The 27,948-nt window shown below is 39.7% G+C and overlaps 1 protein-coding gene across 8 annotated transcripts in view; it reads right to left on the reverse strand.

Annotated features, from left to right (window-relative positions):
• Window positions 1-6,064: 6,064 nt before the first annotated feature.
• Window positions 6,065-27,948, reverse strand: part of LOC122360600 (ectonucleotide pyrophosphatase/phosphodiesterase family member 2-like) — a 53,819-nt gene continuing 31,935 nt past the window's right edge. For 3 of the 8 annotated variants that reach the window (XM_043261363.1, XM_043261362.1, XM_043261361.1), the window contains 4 exons: window positions 26,251-26,328; window positions 12,273-12,405; window positions 11,782-11,935; window positions 8,856-9,410 (listed from right to left, as the gene is read on the reverse strand). In XM_043261363.1, the coding sequence (XP_043117298.1) occupies window positions 9,240-9,410; window positions 11,782-11,935; window positions 12,273-12,405; window positions 26,251-26,328 (536 nt within the window). In that variant the 3' untranslated portion in view covers window positions 8,856-9,239. Of the gene's footprint in view, window positions 6,277-8,855; window positions 9,411-11,781; window positions 11,936-12,272; window positions 12,406-12,486; window positions 12,549-14,148; window positions 14,315-20,973; window positions 21,196-26,250; window positions 26,329-27,948 lie in introns of those variants that run through there. The other 5 variants (XM_043261367.1, XM_043261369.1, XM_043261368.1 and 2 more) reach the window with 5 other exon arrangements.

Below are 27,948 nucleotides of genomic sequence, written 5' to 3' on the forward strand. Positions count from 1 at the left end.
GAATGATAGATTTTGATTTTAATTTCTATGCATATTTTTAGTCCCAAAGAAATGGTAAAATATATTTTATTTTGCTAATTTAATATCTATTGCTCTAACACCAAGGCCACATTTTTTTGTTATGTGCTTTTTTTGTTAAATGCAAATATGTAATATGCATAATGTGTTTAATATAACTTTTTTTCCATAACTGATTTGTTGTATTGCTTTAATAAAACATTTTGTATTCCTAAAAGACTGTGCAGTTTTCTGGTTTAGTGGAATGTGACCCTTTTACACCTTGCCTCTACCAATCACCTCACTTTCTAAGTACTTCTTTATCAGTTCATCTCATACTGCATTGTTTGTCTCTTTTTCTCTAAATTCAATGTAGATTTAAATGTTGCATGTAGTCTACCCCAAATTCTACAAGAAAAAGAAAAAGACTCAAATGAATGCACCCATATCAGGTGATTAATTTAATTAATTATTTAATTAATTAATTTAATGGCACAGCTTCTTCCATACTTTTGTGTTCCATTGCAAACACTTCTAAGCATTCTGAGCTGTTGATGATATCAGTAAACAAACAGTGGCTTGCCTTCAATGCACACTTAAATCTGAGGTATCCAATTCAATCATGCAGACAGCCAAGTGAGATTATTCCAATATATTCAGCATTAACCAAATTTATCATAAACTCTAAGCCCTCAGCACTTCCTGCAACTTAATCGTCATCTAACTAACCATAATGCAGAATGCAGAAATAATCAGAATTAGAAAAGAGTCGCCTTGTGAGTTTACACACAGAAGGAATTTGTTGTGGAGTTTCAGTACAGAAAACACTACATATACTTATTATAAAAATCATTCATAATATGACAAGCAAATCAGACAGGAGAGAATCAAAGCTCTAGAGCTATCAAGACCCAAATAAATTGTTCATCTCTCTATCCAGTTCAGTCAAGAGACATCAAGGGCACTCTCTGTCAGGAACATTACTGTCAGATATTCACAGCTCAAACATTCCTTTATGAGAACTCGAAGACCCCTCACATCCAGCTTAGCACACTTAATTATCGCCTTTCTTCAATCTCAACTGTCCTTCGTATTCAAACTGCAGTTTTCAACTGCTTATTTATCACAGCTCCACTTCCTTCAGCTATTCCTAAACTCCATGGGCTTAGGCTCTCTATGGGCTCCATGGGGTTTAGGATTTATAAATTTAAAATCTATACAATGTTTGATAGAGAGCCAGTGCTATGTAGATTTATCCAGTTTACCTTTTAATCTTCCTCCAACTCATCCCTAACAGTCAATCAATCAATCACTTTTATTTATGTAGTACTTTTAGTAAAACAAATTGTATCAAAGCGTTTAACAGTATCAAATAGGAGAATAGAGTGATGGTAATGCATAATGATGAGATAAAGACTTTTTTTTATTAAATGCAGAGACAGTCTCTAATCAAATCGACAATAATGCTAGAAAGTGTCCCCAACTAAGTGAGCCAGAGGTGACAGCAGCAAGGAATCGTGAACAGAATGGAGAAAAAAAACAGTTCTCCTCTGGCCAGATGCCCAGCACTTAATTTTTTTTTATTTCAATTTTAAACACATGTCAGATTGTCAGGATTTATAGTGTATGTGTGTGTGAATCTGGTTCCTGTGATCTGTCCACAGGGTTCATCTAGGTGTTCTGGTCTCAGATGAAAGTCATATCTTGGTGCTGATCTACCATCTGATCTAGATACAAACTGAGAAAAAGAATAAGAAAGAAACAGACTAATATTAGCGTAAAGGCCATTCTTTTTATGATGTAACAAGTACATTGTGTGTTATGGGGAGTGTTCCCGGTTCAGACTCATTTAATTAATGCAGCCTAACAATCCTTTAACAGATGTGAATAATAGAAGCATATTAGTGTGTTATGTATGTAGCTAAGAGATGTGTCTTTATTTAGATTTAAGTGTGTATGCTTCCCGAACAGTGTTAGGGAGATTGTTCCAGAATTTGGGTGCTAAATAGCAAACGGATCTGCTGCCTGCAGTGAATTTTGATATTCTAGGTATTCTAGTTATCAAACGGCTAGATATTTGAGGACACAGTGGACATGCAGGATAATTTGATAAGAGCTTGCACAATGGGGTTAAACTGGGTTAAAAATAACATTTAATTTAAGGTATTAAAAACTGTTAATTTCATAAAATAAGAGTTTTTGATATATATATATATATATATATATATATATATTAGTGACGGGAGGAACTAACGACAGACACAGTGGGCGTAGCGTCAGGCCTCGGAGGAGCTTTTTTATTAACAGAAATAAAATACAAAATAATACAAAATAAAGTGTCCAGGGAAAAGTGTCCAAATAAAGGGGGATCTGGTGTCCTGCGTCGTTTGCAAGGGGGAAAGTGAAGGTTGAGGCCGTGTTCCAGGGGAAGGGTCCAGGTAAGGGGCGGAGTCCGGCGTCGCCGCGCGCTCCCTTTCTTCTGGTCCGAGGCGCGAGCGGCGGCTTCTTCAGCGCGTCTCCGTCGCCGTTGCTCGGGCGGCAGAGTGGGATGAGCTCTGTGTTCACGGACGGCGGGGTGAGTCCATCGCGCACCCTTCCTGGACCACGAGGACACCAGCGTGCATGCACGGGGAAGAGAGCCGGTCTCGAGGAGAGGCGCGCGTCAGGTATTTAACGGCGACGGTGACAAGGCTAATCCTTCAGGTGCGCCTCGTCTGCACGCGCCAGACCTGACCGATACCACGCCCCTCCTCTCGAACACACCCACTCCTCGGGAGCCTGGTGAAGGCGCGCGAATAAGGGCGGGGTGATGGTGACAATAAAGAGGAGAGGCAGCCGACTATATATATATATATATATATATATATATATATATATATATATATATATATATATATATATATATATATATATATATATAGGTGTTTGAAGAGCTCTGTTCATATGATTTTTTTTCACTCCGAGCTAATAATATATTAATCGCTGAAATATGTTTTTATGTCAGTGTTTTTGACACATTAAATGTATTTGAACACAAATATAATGCATTTAACACTTTAACTCTGTCATGATTGAGGGGTCTGGCGTGCAGATCCATTCGCAGGCTTTTATTGAGCAAAGGCATGTTCAAAGCAGGCAGACGTCAAAACACAGCAAAAGGAGTATCAGAGGCAAGGCAACAACAGAATCCAAAAACAGGCAGAGGTAGGCAGCAATCAATCTCAGTATTGAAGACAGGCAGGGTCAACTAAGACAGAATCCAATCTAACAATTGAACAATGCAACCTGCAGGTGAGGGGCCTGCTACAGCATTTATAGTCTTTAAAACAGGAAGTAGCAGCAGAGGGTGATCACCGATCACCCAGAGGTTAGGAGCTCTCTCTGCTGGCTTGGTGACAAACACAGCTGTTAAGATTGTTGTAAACTTGTTGAATTTTCTTGTGCTTCATACAAGCTCATTTGACTTGGTCCTTGTGTTAAGCGTAACTTTGAAACATCTTTATTTTATTAGTAGTTGACTGTATAATTTCTATATTTTATTATTATTTAGTTTTCTCGTTGTACCCAATTGGTTTGTATTATTGAGCAGATTTAAGTGTTGCTGTTGCGGTTTCATGAATGTCTGCAGTAGCCATTATTTGTCATCAAACCAACCTGACTTACCTTCTCTTTCTTTACAAGAAAAAAAAGATAAGCCAGACTGAAAGAAATCTGTGTGAGTGTGTCGTTTTTCCACCGCTACACCACGTGTTGAGAAGCTAAACCATTCAAGGCTAGTTTCCTAACTGATGAAGAAAACCATCAAGTTTTAGACAGTGTTCTAGGTTATATTTGCGTCTTTAAGGTCCAAAAATAGCACCTCCATTTTTTCTGAAAAAAAGCATCTAGTTTTTACATACACTTTGCATTCTATTACATAGCAACAGGCGACTGACTGAGCCCGATGGAGCACAGCGGAGCTGGTGGACTAACGGGCTGCAGTGGAGAGGAGGGAGCCATGGTAAAGCCGGCGGGTCAGAGGCGAGACAGAGTCGAGGACTCTGAGGCTGGAGAGCAGAGGATCCTCAAAACACGACGCCCGATGGAGACTAGCAGACCCAGTGGTGGATCCAGCACACAGATGGTGGGCTAAGGGTGAGCAGAGGGGCTGACAGAGAGTGGAGACAGGAGCTGGGAGAGCAGGCATTTATTTGTCTCCTCTGGGTTTAATTCAGGAAGGCGCACTGGAGGACATTTTCAGGAAGCAGACACTGGGAGGTGTTGGGACACTGGGAGCACACAGTCTCTGGAGGATGCTTGGCAAGCACAGAGACACAGAGGTGCTCTGCCAGCACAGTCTCTGGAGGGCACTTTAGGAGCGGGCATTGGAGGAGCAGGAACCATATCTGGGCTGGTCAGAACCAGTGGGACCTCAGGATGGCTGGACTCAGTGGGAACTCAGGAGACAGGGGAGGGTCCATGTCAATCTCCAGCTCAGAAAGCAGCTAATCTTTTTCATTCCAGCAGCCCTAGATGTATAATAAGCTCACCTTTAGCCTTGGTACAGTGGGCAGTGCTCCATGCTCATTATACGGCGATGGCTCATAGGTTGCAACAAACTCCAGCTCTCTGTCAGCAGTGGCCTTGTGCTGGGCTCTGGATGCAGAGTGGGGCTGGTGTCATCGTCCACAGACTGAACAGTCACTGATGAATGGTATGACAGCACCCACTCGATGTAAGTAGCAAGGCTCTCGAGTCCATTGAGTAGAGCACACAGGCAGCTGTCCGGGATTGCGTGTGGATGGCGAGAAACACAAAATTAAGGCCAAAAATTTGATCTAAAAACCCCATAGGTAATAATCTAGAACACAGTCTAACACTTGATGGCTGCTCTGTTAATTCTTCATCATCAGTTAGGAACCTAGGTGTGCTGCTTGACAACAATCTTTCCTTCGAAAACCATGTTTCCAGCATCTGTAAAACTACGTTTTTCCATCTTAAAATATATTCAAATTAAGACCTATGCTTTCAATGTCTAAAGCAGAAATGTTAATTCATGCGTTTACGCATGAAGGTTAGATTACTGTAATGCTTTATTGGGTGGTTGTTCTGCATGCTTGATAAACAAACTTCAGCTAGTCCAAAATGCAGCAGCTAGAGTTCTTACTAGAACTAGGAGTATGATCATATTAGCCGGTTCTGTCAACACTACACTGGCTCCCTTAAAATCTTGTTAATTACTTATAAAGCCCTGAAAGGTTTAGCTCTTATCACATTATAGTCCTGCCGTCCGCTGCTTTCTCAAAACTCTGGCTGTTTGAAAATACCTAGAATATCAAAATCACCTGCGGGTGGCAGATTCTTTTCCTATCTAGCACCCAAACTCTCCCTAACACTGTTCAGGAAGCAGGCACACTCTGTCAGTTTAAATCTAGATTAAAGACACATTTTTAACCTAGCCTTCCACATAACACACTAATACACTTTTATTATTCAAATCCGTTAAAGATTGTTAGGCTGCATGAATTAGATCAGCTGGAACCTGGGAACACTCCTCATAAAACACAATGTACTTGTTGCATTGTAAAAAGATTGACATCTACGCTAATATTAGTCGTTTCTTTCTTATTCTGTTTCTCGGTTTGTAACTCTGTAATAGTTGGCTTAGTTTTGTGAATTCATGTGTCTATCCTTTCTTCCAGGTTGGATAGCAGTAGCAGGGTCTCAGTGGCGTGCCTGAGTATGCAGACTAGATCACGAGAGAACTTTTGAGTAAGAAAACAGACTTGGGTTAGGTACATAACACAAAGCAACTGCAAGACCAGACAATGAGAGTGCGGAGTGAGCGTGTTCTTATGTAGAGCTTGATTGGCATCAACAGGTGAGGGGCATTCACTGATAGGAGTACAAGTGTAAGTGCAGAGGCAGCTCAATTGGTGACTGTGTAAAAAACCATTTTAAAATTAATTACCCATAATATGTCATTAAAATTTAGTGATGCATGGCAAGATATATAAACTATTGTTGCACTGAATTACATCTTAGTCTTTGTCTTCTGTGGTGTAACGGAAGTGGCTAGACACAAAGGTAAAACAAATAATGTTTATTGCACAGATGGTTCAACAGAGTAATGCACAAGTATTACAGTCTTTGGAGATCTTTCTTGGGAGTTGGAGCAGAGAATAACTGGGTATCTTGTATATATTGGTATTCAGGAGAACAGGAGACACATTGGGGGAGCACAAACACCTCAGTATGTCGACAACTGGAGAGAACTTGGGAGACATGGAGCTTGGGAGACTACGGATAAACACAAGAAGTAAGTATCATAGAACACTGAAGTCAAAGAGTCCACTTTGTGAATATGAGGTCCAGACAATGGTGGGGCAGTTTAAGGGTGTTTTTAACAGAGCCACCTAATGGTTTTAATTGGTATTTTGATGCATTTTATAATTGCAGGACCTCATGGAACAATCACACAAACAAACTGCAGAAGTTTATTACAAAAAGGAGTTTCAAAAGAGTCCCCTCTCCCATCTGCGGTCTTAAAGCTATTAATGATCAAATAAGGACCGACAGTGCTCAAATAGTTTGGACCTATGTCCTGGCAAAGATGGATGGTTACTCAGCAACGCTCCTGTTCATCAAAATTAAACCAATCAGCCCTATGGCGCGACACCTTGGAAAACAAAGTGAAGCTGAATTGATCACAAGACCGGTCTTTGTATTAAGGAGAACCTTGTATGCGTCCAGTGAAACTGTGCAATGCCGCATGGACACATTAATAATTCATGATTCTGCTTCCTATCTGCTTGGGACTTTAACCATTCTTACATACAACAAACTGAACATTTCAATAAATAATATTAAAGCACACATGCTATGTTATAATACACTTGCTATGCCTTATATGTGCTTGTTGGAACTTAATCGATGCATTATACATTTTTACCTCTATGAATTAGTGTAATCATTATTTTAGTAGGATATATTAATAATGTACTGTATGTACAAGAGATGCTGTTTCTGCTCTTGAAAGAAAGCTAAGCTTATTGGCTACCACTTGGAGTGAGTGAAATGTCAGAATTTGTGTTGTGTACATATCATGACACTTTCTAAAGTTATTGACCAAAAGTTGCAAAAAAAGAAACAGCAATAGTATGGAAACAGCAATAGCGTCTGATTGGAGGACTGTCCAAATCTTCTCCTTAAAACTGCACTGTTTGAACAGAGACTTTGCTTTTTAAGTATGCTTTTAGCTGGCTTCTAAGTTTGCTTCTAGCCCAACTTTATAGTTATGCTGTTAACCACAATTTTAACATCAGGGCTTTTAACCTGCTCGCTTTTAGCCACCAGCATTTTAGCTGATGGAGCTTGCTTTTAACACCGCCCAAATGTTTACGCAAAGAAGGCAGTACTATTATTCTTGCTGTAGTGTTGCTGCTGTCGCTATGTGCTAGATGTGCTGTTTGACGTTTTGTAAACTGCTTTGTGCTTCCAAAAGAGGACACAACTAAAAATAAGTGGTTACTGATTTCAACTCTGTTTTAGTGCAGTTCAGCCCAAATGTTAGAGGGTGTTTAATGCATTTAAGTAGGACTGTTTTCTTAAAACCAAAAGAGCAGCCTATGTTGGCAATACACAGAAACTATATTCCAACTGTACAAGGACAGTCTATAGCGCTTCTCACTCAAAACGTTTAAGTAAGTTTTCTTATTAAAATAACCCACTACTTACTATTTGAACTATTTAAACATGAGTTACATTGAGCGGTAAAATGTAGTGCTGTTTGTCATTTCCCCAGTCACAAATGCAGCCATGGTGTTTACATGGTGCAACGCATAAAGAGAAAGGCTTTTCACACTGTGCTTAACCCCGGGTTATCATCAATCTAAGCATTGTTTTTTAATACCGATAAAGGCTTGTTTCACACCTGAAAGCAGTGCAAGGACCACAATGTATCCGGGGTTATGAAACCCTGCTTGGAGCAGGGTTAGCACTGCATTTGTGGTGTTAACCCCACATTGTGGTGATAAGTTTGTTCAGTGTGAAACGGTAAGGTGTTTGCTTGTTGCTGCTGAACCCTTGGCAGCCAATCAGAAACTGAACAGCAAAGCTTGTGTCACGTCAGTAACTGAAAACGTGCTTCGTTTAATAAGCAGCCAGCAGACAAAAGTAATAAATAACAACATAAAAATATTCATATACTTTTGCTCCTTGTTTTCTTTCTTTTGTACTTTTTCTTTGCTTTTCTTTTTTTGCCTTTCATGTCAAGCTTAAAACACAAATGCATAAAAAATATATATATATATATTATAATTAATATATATATATATATATATATATATATATATATATATTATATTAAATATATATTATGTATATATATATATATATAAGGGTGGCATGATACATGTTTTCTTAAAGAACCATCACAGTGTAGACATCTCGGTTTGGTGCATGTAGCCTTACAATGAATTTTCTGACAGTTATGTACATTGCAGTTTTAAAACTAGAAATATTTTGGTTACAAAAACCCATTAATTTTTTTCTCCATTCTGTGACAGGTTTTGGTTCCTTGCAGCTGTCGCCTCTGGCTTGCTTAGTTGGGGACACTTAATTTCTAGTGATTATAGTTGATTTGATTTCGTCTTTTCATTTAATAAAAAATTGTGTTTAATCTCAGTAGACATTACTATCACTCTCCTATGTTCTCCTATTTGATACTGTTCAATGTTTTGACACAATCTATGTTGTTAAAAAGCGCTATATAAATACAAGTGACTCACTGATCTGGACAGGAACTCCATAACAGGACATGGCTTCCTTCCATTGACAGACAGGCACGATGCTATTTGCTTTAAAATGAGCATAAGTACTTTGTGCAAACTATTTAATGGAATTAAAAAGTAACAAAACACCTCACAGATGTCATAACAGAACAGGTTTGATTACAGTTTACAGTACAGATACCTTTATGTTAATTTTTTTACATTCAGCATATCAAACATCACAGGTCAAAACATGTATTAAGTATTATTAAAGAATAAAAAAATTTCCCATGCATAAAGGTCATTGGACCTACTGGACATAAAGGAGAATGTAAAAAAAGAATAGCATTAATAAAAAAAAAGTAAAAAAAAAAAAACCCATAGGATTAGCAAAAAGAATAATAAATATGATGGTTTATATAAAAATATACACCTTACTTCTGCAACCCGGCAGTTAATATGTAGGGAATGCTAATGCTGGGATGCAGTGGTTTAGATCTCACTCTCATATGTGTGTAAGTAAGTTTTTAAAGCGAGAATCTCCTCATAGGACCTGCTGGTGCGGCGATAAAAGTCCAGTCCTGTAAGCAACTCCACATCTCTTATACGTGCTGTGTGTGTCTTCATCAGTTCCTCAACCCACTTTGTCTCGTCCTCTGAACTCTAGATGAGAAGTATGTTTAAAAACTCACAAAACAGTTGTTGCCTGTTATTGTACAGTAAACCTGCATGGCGACCTGTTTTGCAAGTTGGTAGATTAAGATACTTGAAGACACCACTACTTTGTTTTATTCATTTAAAACCTGGACAAACCTGGCTTTTGGTTATAACTGTCCTACTGCAGGATTTAACACAGAGTGACAGCTCTACCAGTTACAAAATGCTCTTTAATAGTTACAATTCCAGTTTTATTTTTCATCAATAATTTTCTTAAATTATCCTTTGACTATGTTCTGGCCCAATGCCAAACTTACTTGCTGACCCCTTTCTTTAAGGTCTTGCAAACTGATCTGAAATGTTTGCACATTGGAAAATAACTAAGAGCTCGCGTTGTGCCAATCAAATTTACATCACTGTCTACTAGCTTGCAATATAGGTGATTCACATAAATTACCATTTGATTCAAAACAGCAAATTTCTATGAAAAGCGACCAATTTGCAGGTATGTTATAAGCAGATTTTTTTCTGACAGCTTGATAATTGCATATTTAGAATACTATCAATTTTAATAGCAGCACTGTCAGATATTATACCTGTCAGGTATAATTTTCAATTTACAAATATTTTCTATAAATGTATGGTAATGGAGAGAAGAGAAGAGAAGAGAAGAGAAGAGAAGAGAAGAGAGAAAGAGAAGAGAAGAGAGAAAGAGAAGAGAAGAGAGAGTGACTTGTTTACGTATGTAAATGTTCCATGATGGAGGAATGGAGACATTATGTTGTGACAACAGACTGGGGTCTTGTTTGGAGCCCTGATTCGCACTGATTAAGAGAAAGCACCAGTGAATTTTGTCACAAGGGTATAAAGAGGCAAAAGATGTAACCACTCATCAGGTATTTGATGAGGAGCAGAGAAATAGTCCTGGCACCCAGCAATGGCTCAAGGTTGTGGCAGCTGTGTGATAGGGAATCCAGTGAGAGAATTCACAAGGAACAAATAGATCTACCAGACCCTCTCCAAACTGACACCAAATCAGATGGATCTTGAGCTGCACAGTGAGGTCCCCAGAATGTGGGCGGCACGCAGTGATTTGAACTCTGACATACAGTGTGATCGTTCTAGGCAGTTCATGTACCAAAGCAGAAGAGGCCCTGTCCATAACCCAAAGACTGTCACTGAGGATCTGTTGTAACAACAACATGCCAAGATGCTTGCTTTAAGGACACCCCCAGCCAGTAGAAAAGCATGGTCTGTCCCAGGTCTGAAAGTGAGACCACAATCCAAGGGGGCATGACTGCGGCTGCCATATGTACCAGGAGCCTTTGAAAGTGTTTTAGTGGAACCGCTGTCCTGTCTTTGAACTCAGGCAGTTCAGCAGTGATTGGGTGTGCTCTTCTAACAGGCATGCTGTCATACAAAGTCTAAATCCACACCAAGAAAAGAGATTCTCTGCATGGTGGACAGCTTGTTATTTTCCTGTTGACCAGAAGCCCCAACTGGCTGAGGTGCTAGAGCACCAGGTTCCTGTGTTCACACAACCGTTCCCACTACCGGGCGAAAATGAGCCAGGTGTGGATCACGCCATGCAGATCCAGGATCGCAGAGAACTACCACCTTGCTTTGGCATGATAAAGTAAGGACTGTAAAACCTTGTCTCCATCTCAGCTGGAGGCGACCAGCTTGATTGCATCCTTTGCCAGGAAGGCAGCAATGCGCTTCACGCAGAGCGGCACTATAGGCCTTGGCAGCGAGAGACACTGTAATCCTACAGGCTCTGGAGGAGGCGAGGACAATTTTGCTGGCACAGGTGCACCACAACCGCTCTCACCTGAGGAATGTCCACATATCAATAAGCTGAGGTTGAAAGATGTGGAAACATCCTCGATGCTGTGATCAACATCTGATCCACATTTGGCGCACCAAATTAAACACTCACTTATGATTCGCCCAGGCAAATCATCCAGCAGCTGGACAGAACAGCAGCTGTGAGAGAAGCGAGAGGGATGTCCATGGGGATGAAACTAACGGAGAAGTGCTCACTGTGACCCTCAGATTACCCAAAGTACCAGCCACTGGCCCTCTGCTCATGGCAGAGTAACTGGGATGGGTGGCGGCAGAAGGTGCCTTCTACTATGAAGGATAGAGAGGTGAGATCGCAGCACTGTCAGGGGCAGTGCCTGCGCAATGCGGACACAGCCCCCTTACCGAGCGCGTGGAGGTCCAGACACTGAAGGCAGCATTCGTGGCGCCATGAGAGGAAGTTGCCACATTTCATTGGCGTTTTCTCTTAATCAGAGCAAACCAGGGCTCCAAGCAAGACCCCAGTCTGTCATAACAACATAACTTGTAGTGGATGACAAGATAGGGCACTTACATTACAACTTTCTTCGTTATCTGCTCTGTGTGGAAGGATGTAGGAGAAAACACTGAGAGGACCAGCACAGGAGTCAATAGTCTGTGTGTAATCCAGACAACTAGTAACCACAATGTAGTAATGACTTGGGATTTGTACAGAGCCACTAACATACCTGTAGACAAAGAAAGAGTTACATACTCAGACTAAAGGATCATATAAAATCAAGTACTTGTACAACTTTTTAGGTCTGTGTCAACTAGTCATGGATCAGATAACAGAGATATGCACACATTCATCACACACACCATATTAGGTGCAAAAATATTTGTCTCTGCTTATGCACCGTTTATGAATACAGCATTGCCAGACACATAAAAGAATGCTGGTGCTGCAGGTGGAAACATTCACATTAATACAAACATTGACCAAAAGACTAGTCAATTGCTGGTGAACTTAAAGGAACTAATTTATAAGTGAGAAGTCAAGAAAAGACTGTGAAGACAACTTACTGTTTTATTGTCTCTGCTGAATCTCTAAGACCATTGTAGTCATAGTCGAAGATGGGTCCAACAACCACATTCACTCCATTTCTCTCACTAGCATAACGTCTCACAAGTGATTTCTGAAAATAACTCCACATACCTGAAACAACCAAACAAATATAATAAAAGAGTGATGGATATAGAACTGTTTCTATATCCATCATTTCAAGATGTGGCCAGCAAGTAAATCAGTCACTCACTTGTCTGGAGGGTGGAGCCTTTTTTTATGTAAATATAATCCATCTGTCAAATTATTAATGGTTGTTAGTACTTAACTGAAATTAATATCAGTAAACTCTGTAGCTGCATTGAAAGTGCCATTAAGATATATTTAAACAGACTGCATAATGAAGATAAGAGGTTCCATAAATGCATTAATTTTAATTTCAAATGCATATGGTCAAAGAATAAAGAATTGTTTTGCTTTTTTTTTGCCGTTCCAAACCCATAAAAGCTTCAGAACATTTATTATTATTATTATTAACATTATTTTGGATTAAAACTGGGAGGCTTGTAACTATCCCTATTACCACTGTCAAGGTGCAAAAAAATATGAGACGTCGTCCATGAGTGCTCTATCTATTAAGTGTGAATGCTTAACTCAAAGTACAGCTCTTTGTTTTGTTTAGGCAGATTGTATTAGCACCTAAGCATTTGAATGGCACTTGTATGTTGATTAGTTCAAGGCTGGGAAAATTATGTTACTGGGCTGATTCCTTTACTGCATTTGCATGCTTTTGAGTTTGTCACTGTGTGTTTTGTCTCCATTCCTACGAACTGCCCCATACATGTATATGAACTACAATGCATCATTGATATTAGTTAGACTTCTTGATTAGACTTCTTGATAACAGCAGCAACGCACAGACAAGTTCTCAATAAAAAGGATATCTGCTTAAAAAAAGATATACCAAGACTTTCTTCTTCAACAAAGGAAAGGTTTCTAACAGTTTTGGTGCCATGACCCGGATATAGATTCTCGACTGACTTTGTTTCAGACTGAACTCCAGACCTTTGCTTTCAGCTAAACAACAATTTGGTTTATTGACTCTATACAAAGAACCACTACATACCAGTACATGGTATCGTCTGTGCCATTAGAGAAGAGTTAACAGACAGCTGTAGGGTTTTGTTAACCAATTTATCCTCTAAAAAGTTATCCTCTGTACAAGCAGGAAGATTTAGCATTAAGCATCACTTTATTTTGATGGTCCCTTATGTACATTCTGTTGACAATAAGTAATTCTGCAGCTTCATGTCAACTAACTTTCATTAAAGTGTTAGTAGAGTATTAGTTAGGTTAGGGTTAGAGTAAGTTAGCTATAGTCATGTGGATGTCAGTTAGCATATAATAATCAGACAGTCTACTTATACTCTAATGAAAGTTAGTTGATATGTAGGTTTAAAGTTACTTCCCAGCAGACACACCATGTCATATGACATTGGATTTTGGTCACCCAGTGTCACAACCAAAATATAACCAAATATCAATGTAAGTTCAACGTCAATGTTAAATTATTGTCCAATACAGACGTTAGCTGATGTTTATATTCATTGTTTTTAGGTTGTGTAACCAAAATCCAACGTTAAGTCATGCCAACTGAAATGCAACGTCTGGCTGATGTCATGTCCAACATCAATGTGACGTTATATATAGGTGCTGGTCATATAATTAGAATATCATCAAAAAGTTGATTTATTTCACTAATTCCATTCATAATTCCATATTATAATAATTCATTAAACACAGACTGATATATTTCAAGTGTTTATTTTTTTTTATTTTGATGATTATAACTGACAACTAATGAAAAGCCCACATTCAGTATTTCAAAACATTAGAATATTGTGAAAAGGTTCAATATTGAAATCACCTGGTGCCACACTCTAATCAGATAATTAACTCAAAACACCTGCAAAGGCCTTTAAATGGTCTCTCAGTCTAGTTCTGTAGGCTGCACAATCACAGTTGTCCAAAAAATGACCATTGCAAGGAGGTGAATCAAAACCTGTAAATGCAATAAGACTAATCTGAGAAGGGATATTCAAAGGAACAAAAGGACTTCAAAAAGAGAGTAAACAACACACCCCCTCCCTGCTTTTATGACACCCTCCTCACCTCTGCTCTTCCTACTTCCCCTTCTTCTGCCCAAAAGAGTTGGTTTAAAGTTCATTAGGAAAAAGGCATTATATATCATGTGTCTTGTGAACCTATTATTCTTATCTTTCATGTTTGGTCTCATTTGAAAGGTCTCAGTGCGATTGGTAAATTGGTCTCAATTTCACAGTAATCACTTATATTATGGAAAAGATTAAGAACTTGTTAGAACTGTGTTCTGTTGAGAAGGGGGTGTGTCATCCTTTTGGGTCTCTGAAAGTGTTCCAGCCAGGTGTGAAACTGGAGCACGGAAACCTAAACACCAAAAGGTTTATACAACTACATTTGGGATCTCTTTGTCTGGTCTATAATAAGGAATATAAGGAAAGTGACAAAACACAAGCGATTCTGTAGCCAGATCGCCCGTAGTGTGGTGTGTGTCCTCAAACCCCACACTATGTACTTTTAAAGACCAGGTATAATGACCTTTTAAGTTTGTTTTATTTTGTTTTGTGTTATTTTTGTACTGCTGATCAGTTGTGCAAATGTTTATCAATTATACCAATTTGGAAACTATTCTTGCCTGGCAAAATAAACGTCAGTCTTGATTAACTTATAATATTGTAATATTATAAGTATAATAAAAATAAAAATGTTGTAACTTATAATAATATAGTCAGATCAACGATCAATGGTTGGAGCCGGGGGCACGTTTTTGAGATCTTGACTTCTGGCCACCAAACTGGCTTAGCATGCTATTTCTTAGGGAACGCATAAAAAATGACTCTTTTTGAGTCTATTGAAGAAATGGCTACATTAAGGTAAGCGATCTACGGGGTAGCCTCTGATTAAGACCTGGACTAGCCGAGATGTGTTGTGAGTCTGTTCTGGCCAAGCATAAGTCGAAACGGAAATATTATAGTTAATTAATTATCCAAATTTAATCACAACTAGAGGGATCAGCAGTTACATTTAAATAAATATAACTAAAATCACGAAAGATTGGAGTCAGATAAAATTATGTATAAGGTCAGTACTATAACTGGAAACACAAAAGATTAATAAATATTAGTGATTTTTAACGAAACGCAAAGAAAAGACCGAACACGCATTGACCTTCGACCAGGGCCTCTGGATTCCGTTCTGAAGGAAAAGGGGGACCCTTACACCATTGACACCTTGCTCAAGGAGAAGACACAAAAGGTCATTGCAAAAGAGCTCTGTGCCCAAGCACATTAATAGAGAGGTGAAGGAAAAGATGTGGTAGAAAAAAAATGTACAAGCAATAGGGATAACCACACCCTAGAGAGGATTGTGAAACAAACCCCATTCAAAAATATGGGGGAGATTCACAAAGAGTGGACTGTAGCTGGAGTCAGTGCTTTATGAACCACTACGTAGTATGCAAGACATGGGTTTCAGCTGTCACGCCACATTTGAACAACAGACAGCGTCAGAAGCGTTTCGCCTGGGCTAAAGACAAAAAGGACTGGACTGCTGCTGAGTAGTACAAAGTTATGTTCTCTGATAAAAGTAAATTTTGCATTTCCTTTGGAAATCAGGGTCCCAGAGTCTGGAGGAAGAGAGACACAGAATCCACGTTGCTTGAGGTCCAGTGTAAAGTTTCCACAGTCAGTGATGGTTTGGGGTGCCATGTCATTTGCTGGTGTTGGTCCACTGTGTTCCCTGAGTTCCAAGAATAACTCAGCCGTATACCAGTAAGTTTTAGAGCACTTCACTCTTCTCGCTGCTGACCAACTTTACGGAGATGCAGATTTCATTTTCCAACAGGACTTGGGCACCTGCACACAGTGGCAAGGCTACCAGTACCTGGTTTAAGGACCATTGTATCCCTGTTCTTAATTGGCCAGTAAACTCGCCTGACCTTAACCCCTATAGAAACTCTATGGCGTATTGTGAAGAAGAAAATGCGATATGCCAGACCCAACAATGCAAGAGTTGAAGGCCAGTATCAGAGCAACCTGTCTCTCATAACACCTGAGCAGTGCCATAGATTGATTGACTCCATGCCACTCCGTATTACTGCAGAAACTCAGGAAAAAGGAGCCCCAACTGAGTGTTGAGTGCTGTACATGCTCATACTTTAAGTTGGCCAATATTGCTAAAATGAATGAATATAATAAAAAAGTTTCCCTTTTTGAATGGAATTAGTGAAGTCAACTTTTTGATGATGTTCTAATTATATGACCAGCACCAGCAGAGAAAGGTGGACTAGCTACCCCTTCATGGACAGACAGTTCAAATCATTGTTGGGAGAGCACATAGAGTTAATAATGACAGTCAGTCAGATTTGATTTGATAAAGAAATGTAGTATTGATCCAGAAAAAGCATGGTCAATTGAAAAGAAAAGAGAAAGAAAAACATAAAAGTTTAGTTTTTTAGCAATAGCACATGAACAAGCTCAGTGTATTGCTAATGAGTTTGCTCTCTACACTTTTGATACTTCACAAGTTTTTTCAGATTTGAACACACTCTCCCCTTTTGTTTCATTGGACTCGTTTCTGTCTGATCTTTGTCCTTGCTCTCCTCCTAGACGTGATTTTCTTTATATCTCCCCTAGTGTTCTGTAGTATGTATGATCTATACATCCTTCTACATGTTAGAAGGATTCAGGATTCAGGCGAGTTGTCCAGAAAAATGTGTCTTTATGACATGTCTCTTGCTGAAATCACCCAGCTGATGTCACAAATCTTGATAGAGTCTCAATTCAATGGTTTTGAAAGTGATGTAATTAATTTTGTGTTTCAACAAGCTAGTAAATATGAACTGAGAGAGGGAGTTCTGAGAGAGTTAAGGAACATTGTTAGACCAAAAGTGGATTGGTCAAAGGTAGTTGTATGCAGAAGAAAACTTAAACTGAAACGATTCAAGATGGTGCCGTGAATGGCAGCCTCAGTGCTTAGCTCTCAAGTGCTCGTATTGTTTTTGTTAGTTTTTTCAGTTTTTTGTTTATCAAACACCATCGTTTTTACCAGGGATGAACTGCTGAACATTCGGCAGACCACTCCACAAAATATTTCACAATTTTTTTTTTTTCCAATGTTTTGTTGAACATTGTAGTTAGCGGAGCAGCGGTGCTGGTCAAACGCCTAAGGTCGGGCAGACGGGGGAAACGGGTGAAACTCAGACAACGCGGACTCCGAACACCGTTGCCCAGCATTCACTTGGCGAACTCTGCTGCTCTGTGTTTCACGGAAACCTGGATAAATGAAGCCATTCCAGACAGCGCATGAAGTCTGTTGGGCTTTCAGCTGTTTAGAGCGGATCGCGTCGCAGAATTAACGGGGAAATCGCGCGATGTGCTTTTACATCAATGAAAGGTGGTGTATAGATGTAACTGTGTTAAAGAAGATGTGTTGTGCCGATGTAGAAGCACTCTTCATTAACTGCAAGCCTTTCTACTCGCAGCGGGAGTTTTGCTCGTTTATTTTGGTGTGTTTTTATATCCCTCGCATAGCGCACGTGAGCCTGGCTTTACAAAAACTCGCCGATCTGATCACAGAGACTGAGCAACATCACCCGGACTCTGTTTTTTATTCATTCTCGGGGACTTTAATAAAGTCAATCTTTCACTTGAACTGCCAAAATTCAGACAGCACGTTACCTGTCCAACCAGAGACAGTAACATACTGGATCACTGTTACACAGTAATAAAGGATGCGTATCAACGAGCTGCCTTGGGACTTTCTGATCACTGTTTGGTCCATCTCATACCAACCTACAGGCAAAAGCTGAAATCAGCTAAACCTGTACTTAGGACTGTAAAAAGATGGACTAACAAAGCAGAGTGGGATTTACAAACCTGCTTCTCCCTCACTGATTGGACTGTCTTTGAAGCTGCTGCCACAGATCTAGACGAGCTCACAGAAACAGTAACATCATATATCAGATTCTGTGAGGACATATGCATTCCTACCAGGACTTATTTAACTTACAACAATGACAAACCATGGTTCACTGCTAAACTCAGTCAGCTCCGTCAAGCCAAAGAAGATGCTCACAGGATAGGAGACAGAGTCTTGTATAAACAGGCCAAGTACACACTAGAAAAGGAGATCAGAGTGGCAAAGAGGAATTATTCTGAAAAGCTTCGCACTCAGTTCTCCTCTAGTGACACCGCTTCTGTGTGGAAAGGTCTGAAAGACATCACCAATTCCAAGACACCATCACCCCAGCACTGTGGCAAATCAACAACTGGCAGACAACCTGAACAAGTTCTACTGCAGGTTTGAAAAGAAACCATTCTCACCTCCTGCAATCCCCCTCTCCCCACACACCTGCCCTTCAACTCAGCGAAGATGACGTGTGCCAGGTCTTCAGGAAAAACAAAAGAAGAAAGGCACCAGGCCCAGAAGGTGTAATTCCAGCCTGTCTGAAAACCTGTGCTGACCAACTGGCCCCCATCTTCACACAGATCTTCAACAGATCATTGGAGCTGTGTGTAGTGCCTTCATTCAAACGCTCCACTATTCATTCAAACGCTCCACTATCATCCCCATCCCAAAGAAACTGGACTTAATGATTTCAGACCCGTGGCTCTAACGTCTGTGGTCATGAAATCATTTGAAAAACGTTTTGGATTATGAAGGACTTTTCAGGACCCTTACTGGACCCCCTGCAGTTTGCCTACAGAGCAAACAGGTAAGTGGATGATGCAGTCAATATGGGACTGCATTATGTTCTGCAACACCTAGACAGACGAGGGACTTATGTGATGATCCTGTTTGTGGACCATCATCCCAAACCTCCTCCACCCCAAACTAACCCAGCTCTCGGTGCCCACCTCCAGCTGTCAGTGGATCAGCAGCTTCCTGACAGACAGACAGCACCCACACAACCAGCACTGGAGCCCCTCAGGGTTGTGTCCTCTCCCCACTGCTCTTCTCCCTCTACACAGATGACTGCACCTCTAAAGACGCCTCTGTCAAACTCCTGAAGTTTGCAGACGACACCACAGTCATCGGCCTCATACAGGACGGTGATGAGTCTGCTTACAGACAGGAGGTCAAAGAGCTGGCTGAAAGGTGCAGTCTGAACAACTTGGAGCTCAACACGCTCAAAACAGTGGAAATAATAGTGGACTTCAGGAGGAACCCCCCTGCACTCCCCCCACTCACCATCATGGACAGCACTGTGGCAACAGTGGAGTCATTCAGGTTCCTGGGCACCACAATCTCCCAGGACCTGAAGTGGGACACTTACATCGACTCCATTGTTAAAAAGGCTCAGCAGAGATTGTACTTCCTTTGTCAGCTGAGGAAGTTCAACCTGCCACAGGAGCTGCTGAAACAGTTCTACTCGGCCATCATACAATCCATCCTCTGCACTTCCATAACTGTCTGGTTCAGCTCAGCTACCAACTCTGACCTCAGAAGACTACAGAGGGTAGTCAGGACTTCTGAGAGAATCATTGGTACAACCCTCCCCACTCTCCAAGAACTGTACCTATCCACAAACAAAAAAGTTAAGAAAATCACTCTGGACCCCTCACATCCTGCACACGCCATCTTCAAACTGTTGCCGTCTGGTCGCCGCTACAGAGCACTGAGTACCAGGACAGCCAGACACAGGAACAGTTTCTTCCCCCAGGCAGTCCATGTCATGAACACTTGAGGACACTTATTTATTTAACATACAGATTTGCACATAACACTGCACAAACATAATTCCTGTTACACTTGAATGTTTATAGTATATATTTTTATTTTTTCTATTTTATATTTTTGCTGTGTTGCACATTTTATATTTTGTATGTTGTACATAATTCTCTTTATATCTGTCTTGTCTTGTTATCGTGTTGCACTGTAGAGTTTTTGTCACTAAAACAAATTCCTCGTATGTGCAAACATACCTGGCAATAAAGTGATTCTGATTCTAATTCTGATTCTGGAGAGGAGGGAGCTAGGAGCCTAGGGGGAGCCGACAGGTCTACGAGTACGGGACTCGGAGGCAGGACGGTGAGGCAAGGGATCCTCCACCCACGGCGGCGATGGAGACCGGCAGACCCGTGGCGAGCACCAGATGGTGAGCTGAGGATGAGCGCAGGGGCTGCTGGGATCCATCGACGGCGTGTGGCAAGGGTGGGAGGGTGGTAAAACTTGAGGCGGCGCACGAGGCGCGGGCACTGGAGGGAGCGCACATGGCACTGGACGGAGCTCTTGGGGAACAGTCTCTAGGGGCGTAACCAGTGGGCATTCAGGACGGCAGGACAGATTCAGGAACTCAGGATACAGGGGTGCCAGGTCTGAGTCAAAATCCACAACTAGTTCCTCTTGTAGATCCAGCAGGCCCAGGTGGATAATCAGCTCATCCTCAGCCATGGTGCAGTGAGTGGAGCTCCACTCCGCACTCTCACTGTAAACGGCTTTCTCCACCACGGCGAGCTCTGTTGCCGGCTCACGCACCTGGTCTGTCGCAGTCAGCTCGGGTCCGGTGGCGCTCCACAGCTCTGTCACTCTCTTCGGCGATGGCTCCGTGGTCGTGCCAGACTCCATGACTGCACCATCGGTGGGCTCAGGCTTGGGCTCCACGACGTGGGGAGATGATGGGCTGGGCTCTGGATCAGGAGTGGGGCTCCTACTCGATGCACCTCGATGCTCCTACTCGATGTACGCGGCGAGGCTCTCTCGAGGGCTGTCCCCGGACAGCTTCGCTCCTGTGGTGGTGTTTAGTCCTCGGAAGTGAATCGAGCAGAGGAAGCTGTCCGGGTAGCACGAGTCGTTCGTGAGGGCAAGGAAGTCCTTCATATAGACCTTGAGAGAGCGACCCTCCTGCTCCAGCGGGAGGGTGAGGAAGTTCGGGTCATTATAGGGGTAATCCATGAAAAAAAACAAAAGGGAAAATACGCCTCTTTACTGTTTAGGTCCGATCGTACTGTCACGGGTGTGGTTTAACGCAAAGGAGACCTCGACAAGTAAAATAAACTTAAACAGATTTAATCCTCTTAAACAGACAAAATAAATATAAACAGGCAGGCAGGCAGGCAGGCAGGCAGGCAGAACATAAACCACACGTATGGACCTCGACGATCAGACAAACTGAATACAAACACACAGGACTTAAATACACAAGGAAATAGACTAAATTAACAAGAAACAGGTGAAGACAATGATGCAATTAACAGGAACAGAAGGTAGGGCACACAGAGCACATGGTATAAGACAAAAACGACAACAAAAGAGTCCAAAGACGTGACACAATGTCTACATCAATGCTGTCAAAATGAGGGGGGCGGGACAATAATAGAGGAGTGATTTTTCCCTGAACTATAATTCCTGACTAAAATGTTTGCTATCGAGTGAAACGTTTGAATATAACAGGCACTTCATTGTATCTAAATTTCTTACAACACAATGATGTTTCCATGTTCTACATGATAAAAAAAAACTATATGATATAAAAGTAATATGAATACAAGATGAATGTTATGAGTCTAAGAATGTTTAGTCCATGCTTATTATCAATACTCTACTCACAATTATATTTTATAAATATATTTCTATAGATGTTTAACACCTAATTTCTAGAGATTATCGTTGATTTTATTGAAGAGACAGTCTCTGCATTTAATAAAAATTAAGTGTTTAATCTTGTCCCTTTTACCCTTTTAAAAAAATGTAGGAGACTGTGACTAAAATTATATTATGTATAAATATATAGGTGTAGTGAGGACGCTGTTGAGTCATGAATGAGCATGTAGCTAGTCACAGTTAGCATGTAGTACTGCTAGCATGACTAACATGTCTGAAGTCCGGTTTGCTAACACAAATCAGAAGAACCAATTCCTATGTCTATACGATATTGTGATGCAGAGATATAGGTCTTGCTAATCGCTTGCTAACCACCCCGAGACTTTGATTGATTAGCTGACTAAAATGAGCCAACCCCCATGTCTCTATGACATTTTAATGCAAAATTATTTTGATTGCAAAATTCCTATGTAAATTACCATAGTAGGAAAAACACATGTGCCTATTTCCCTCACCAGAGTATGTCTATGGGGCAAATTTTGGGGGCTCTTGCCCCCCAAGGGTACAACTTATACCCCACTGTGGGATATGTTCTCACATAGCTTGATAAAGTCTTTACTTTAGTGATTTACAAGTTTGTACAAAATTCTCTGCGCTACAAGTCGGTCGCAATGCTAAATCAATGGGATTTTTTTGGCCAATTTTTCACCCAGTGTACGATCATCTTATAAAATCATCACTTATAAAAAGTCATAGCACACCTTTCCTCAATACCCTGCACAATTTGATGCCTGTTCCTTGGGTCTGTGGCAAAAACTGCGCCTAAATTTGAAATTTAAAGTTAATAAGAATAAGTATGAGGAATAGTAATAGTGTGCTTCGCCTTTACAAGGCAAGCACCACTAATAATCATCAATAAACGCTTGGTAAGGCAGTGAATACTTTTGCAACAAGCATAACATGTGCTCTGGCTTAATGCTGGGCAAACAGGAAATGAGCGCAGAGGGAGTGGAGACAAGTCAGTACTTGGATGAAGGCTCCCTCTGCTGGGTGGTGTCACAATAGGCTACATAATATTCATTTTAACATGCTCAAGTTTTTTTGTTTTGTTTTGTTTGTTAGAGATCAAATACCTGCTCCACAGATGAATCCTGATTCTTTACATGAGGGTCTTTAAACTGTTTACCTCTTGGAGCACTGTACCAACATTATATATTCAACTACACTGATATTCTCTGATAATCAGTCAAGCTTGACTACTGATTATTGTATAGAATTGTATTGTATAACTTTATCATTGTAAGCGGAAAATTGTCTTTGGCTCACCAGTGAAACATATTGTATTGCTAAAAATGTTACACATAATACATAAAATTAAAATTATAAAGATAGAAAAACTATGTAAAATACAGTTCATGCCAACAACCTGATTGATTAAACTCCTGCTTAATTAATCATTTTAATTGCATTAGGGATAAAAAACGTTTTTATTCATTAAGAAAAAGATGAGTGCGTCCAGCAGCAGTACCCAGGTGCAAATGCCGTGAAGCAAAAAGTATCCATAGCAGTGCGAATATCATAATGGCATAAAATAAAAATATTATTTCCAGCAGGCTTAATTTACTGCTACCAGTTTGTAGCAGTAAATGAGGAGGTATCATATCGCTCACTAGTGAAATATGGAGTACCTCAAGGCTCAAGGCCCTTACTTTTCACACTATACATGTTACATCTGGGAGATATTATCAGGAGTCATTGTGCTAGCTTTCACTGCTATGCTGATGATACTGTATATTTCATTGGAGCCTGGTCGCTACCAGGTTACACACCAAATTGAGAAACTAACAGAATGCATTGTCGATATAAAAAACTGGATGATGAGTAACTTCTTAATGCTAAATTCTGAAAAAAATGGAAGTGCTAATTATTGGATCTAAAAACCCCACATGTAATAATATAGAACACAGTCTAACACGTTATGGCTGCTCTGTTAATTCTTCTTCATCAGTTAAGAACCTAGGTATGCCGTTTGACAGCAATCTTTCCTTCGAAAACCATGTTTCTAGCATCTGTAAAACTGTTTTTTCCAACTTAAAAATATATCCAAATTACGACCTATGCTTTTAATGTCTAATGCAGAAAAAATTAATGCACTCCTCATAAAACAGAATGCATTTGTGACACTGTAAAAAAATGGCATCTACGCTAATATTAAGATCACTTTTATTACACTTGTTTCTTCCTTGTGTTGATGATGTTGTGTCTTGACATTATGCACCTTTGGCCCTTCAGTTTCAGCTTCCATCTGGTATAACACTTCTTGTTCTAGGTCATGACATGACATGAACTCAATATAATATCTTAGACTGGTATGGGCGCCAGGAGAATCTGAAGGAATGAAGATTCTGACACACAAAAGATATGTGGCTAGTGATAACTTATGTGATGAACATGTCTGAAGTCTTTGTTTTGCTTTTTGCTTTTACTTATCTTGCCCTGTCCTTTCCTCTATAAATAAAGCGACTTGCGATCTGAGCTTCAGAGGCAAAGGGAGGCAAAAGAGAGAAATCTGCTTTTCTCCCGCTTGCAACTGACAGCGCAATCCTTGCAAGCTAAAATCCAAAGAACTTGTCTTGTGTTTAGGACTGGAGTTTTTTCGCACATGCTGGCATCATTCATAAGGTGTCAAAAGGATGCCACGTGAGTTCCTTCTCAGGTGACTAACACATCATCTCTCTTAGAATCAACATGCTCACTAATTATAAACGCGTGTGCTGTTGCAAACCTACTGTAAATTTAAGGGAAAAAATAAACTGGTTTCATTATTGTGTGTTATGTAGTATTGTGTAATATGAATGTAGCTAAATCAACTTAAATAGGTTAATTTATACCAACATAGAAATTATTTAGAACAACTTCACGCTACCACTTTTTACAAAGTTCTTAGAGGATAAAACGCAAAACAAAAAACATAAAAAGTGCACACACTCTGCAGTATTATATAAACAATTGAAAAGTTTGTGTTGCTATGTGGGTGGCAGCTCAGTTAACTGCCAGCACAGCTAATATATAGCAGATCCAGCATCCATAGCTGCCTTCTCATTTCATCTCATTTCACCACTGCTGCCAAACCCTCTATATAGACATTTATAGCTTCCAGTGAGGCAGATTCCATGTAAGGACTTTATTTGAACAGCATAATGAAAAAATATATTTGCATCTTGATTATGTTTTCTATGAAAATTTGTGCTAGTATTTTTGTATGGGTGTCTCATTTCCTATGAGGGGATGCAACGTGTGTATACATTTCCTGAAACAGAGGTGTCTCTCGTACTGTGGCCTGAGTTCTGCCACAAGCCACACACACATACTGCTTTCAAAATCACAGACAGATGTACAAATAAATTCCCCTACAAGTGAGTGTGCATACACAGAAACACATTCACACTTTAATTCAACTTTTTGTTTTAGTAGCTCCATGGGGATATTTAAAACAACTTAAATATATTTTTTAAATCAGTTTTAAAAATTAGAATGATACCATCAGAATAAAAGGCAAATTACTGTTTCTTTTCCACTGTACCAGGCAAGCTTTGAAACTTTTGCAACCTCACAAATCTAGCTCTGCTAAGGCTCGCCATGCACTAGACCAGTTTACGACTAATTTTAAGTCGGATTTACATCTCTAAAATCCTCCATTGTATGGTTTCATTACAATTATTTAATTGCTCCTGTTTAAAGACAGAGATCTACCGTACTACAGATTTCAGCTCCAACCCCAATCAAACACACCTGAACCAGCTAAATAAGGTGTCCAGGGTTACTTCATAATTATAGGCAGGAGTGGGGAGTGTTAAAGACTGTGGAATGGTAGCTCTCTAAGAACATGTTTGGAGATCACTTGTCAAAGCTATAATTTGTGCACAGAACCTGATTTTGCTGATGTGACATGTTCCTGGATTAACATTGTGGTTAACCAATCAGATTTGCAGAACCAGTTTATAGTTTTTGTGAAATTTGGGCTTACAATCAATGTATGGTGCTTGTACATCAGAGTCATTGATCTATCATTTCCTTTAATTTTAGGGATTACTCATGGATAAGGATAGGTTTAGGTGTAGAGATGTGGTCAGACTGGTCTATTGTGGTGCCAGTATTTGATTACACACATACATATTTAAAAGCTTAGAACACAAAGTATATGTAAAATGTTAGCAATATTTCTTCCTGGCATCAATATGGCTATCCACTATAATTAAGATTAATTATTATATTTATGGACTGTAGGATGGTTATAAAGTCAAAAAAAAAAAAAAAAACTCTTAACCACATGTAGTTTATTTAACAGGCACTTACGTTTGAATGCTGGGTACATTGGTACAGTGTTGGTAATGAGAATGGCATCATATCTCACTTCCTGAGAGGACGACAACTCTACAAATGAAACGATCATGATAGAAATTAGACAAACATCAAATATTAAAGCATTGTGTTTAAAATTCTTGCAATTTGGTGTATTAAAACCAATGCTCTGACCCAGTCAAGACAAAAATAAATTTGCAATCAATTGAGTTTTCTGGGTGTTTTTTGTTTGTTTTTTTTTAAAGGAGACATATTGTGTGTCTTTTTAAAGTAATATAGGTCCCAAGTGTCCTTGGAAAGTGCCAATGAAGTTTCAACTCAAAATACTCACAGCTGATTAACTAATTTATTATGCCATAAAGTTGTTTGTGGATGTAATCCAAACTGGACTATTTTGTGTTTATCTTTAAAAGCAAATGAGCTGCTTCTCTCCACCCCCTTTTGGGATGAGGACTGTCAGTGTGTTCCAAATGAGATATATCCCTCCGAAGGGCAGTTCCGAGTGAAAACAATCATGGCCATCATATTGAAAGGTCATTCCACACTGAGGTGTGCAAAACTGGCCACTTTAAAGAGTCCTACGGACTGAAGGATTTAGAAAGTTATGACTAATTTTTTCATAAGTTTGTATATCTGTTTTATGTGTTCATAGTTGATGAACAGTACGAGTACTGCACTTTGGTCAGTCTTGTGGACATTTTTAAATGAGCTTTACAAATAAATGGACTTGAACGAGATGAACACTTTGGGTCCCTGTGACTCTTTGCATGATGGTGGCACCTCCATGTGGGTATGGGATGATGATGCAGAATGTCACTTAAAGGATGTAGGAATCAAACAACTTTAAAAAAAAAAAAAAAAAAAATACAGAATGTGTATAAGTGAATTTTTGCATAATAGGTCACCTTTAAAAGTAACACTTTCTATGAAGCCTGTATTTATAATACATTATAAGGGTATTCTAAAAGGCATTTTAATTAATGCATTATTAAAAAAACTTTGTTATAACAATCTCAAATAAATAAAAAAAGTTTACGTATTAGTGACTATAACTTATTATATAACTTGTAATAATTATAACTTATAATTATTTATAACACACAAAGAACACCGTATTAAATCTACTATATCATATACATTTATATCTTAAAAATTAAAGCTGCAGTCTGAACGTTTTGCCTCTTTGTTGCCATCTATGTTTAAAAACTTGTTATTGCAGTTCCTTGTGGAATTACATCCCATGTGGGGTTACACTCCAGTGCAGCTCCACTTGGAGGAAACGCCTGTCAGTTACGCATCAGTGGGAATCCTGTACTTAAAAATCACAGATTCTAAACTACGTCTTGAAATATATGACCCAAATAAGAATTTTCAGAGGATATAGTCATCTAAAGGTGTAATTAATAGGTCTGCCACACTTTGATCCGACCAACTGAGGGAAAATTTTTTACAATAATTTGTGCTACCAAATTGTTACACAATCCACCATTAAAATAATTTTTTGACATTTAATTGTTCCAGCTGCTGTGAGTATGCTATAATTAAACAATGCACCTCCTGCAGAATCCTCAGCCGAATGTGGCCATAACTCGTACTTGCCGGGACAGCTTCTTTGTATACAAATGTGACATAATGATGCAGTGCCATGCTCAAATTTCCTGCAAAAACCTACCCATTGTCACACACGTGGAC

Source organism: Puntigrus tetrazona, chromosome 16 (genome assembly GCF_018831695.1).
Source record: "Puntigrus tetrazona isolate hp1 chromosome 16, ASM1883169v1, whole genome shotgun sequence".
NCBI classification, from domain to species: domain Eukaryota; kingdom Metazoa; phylum Chordata; class Actinopteri; order Cypriniformes; family Cyprinidae; genus Puntigrus; species Puntigrus tetrazona.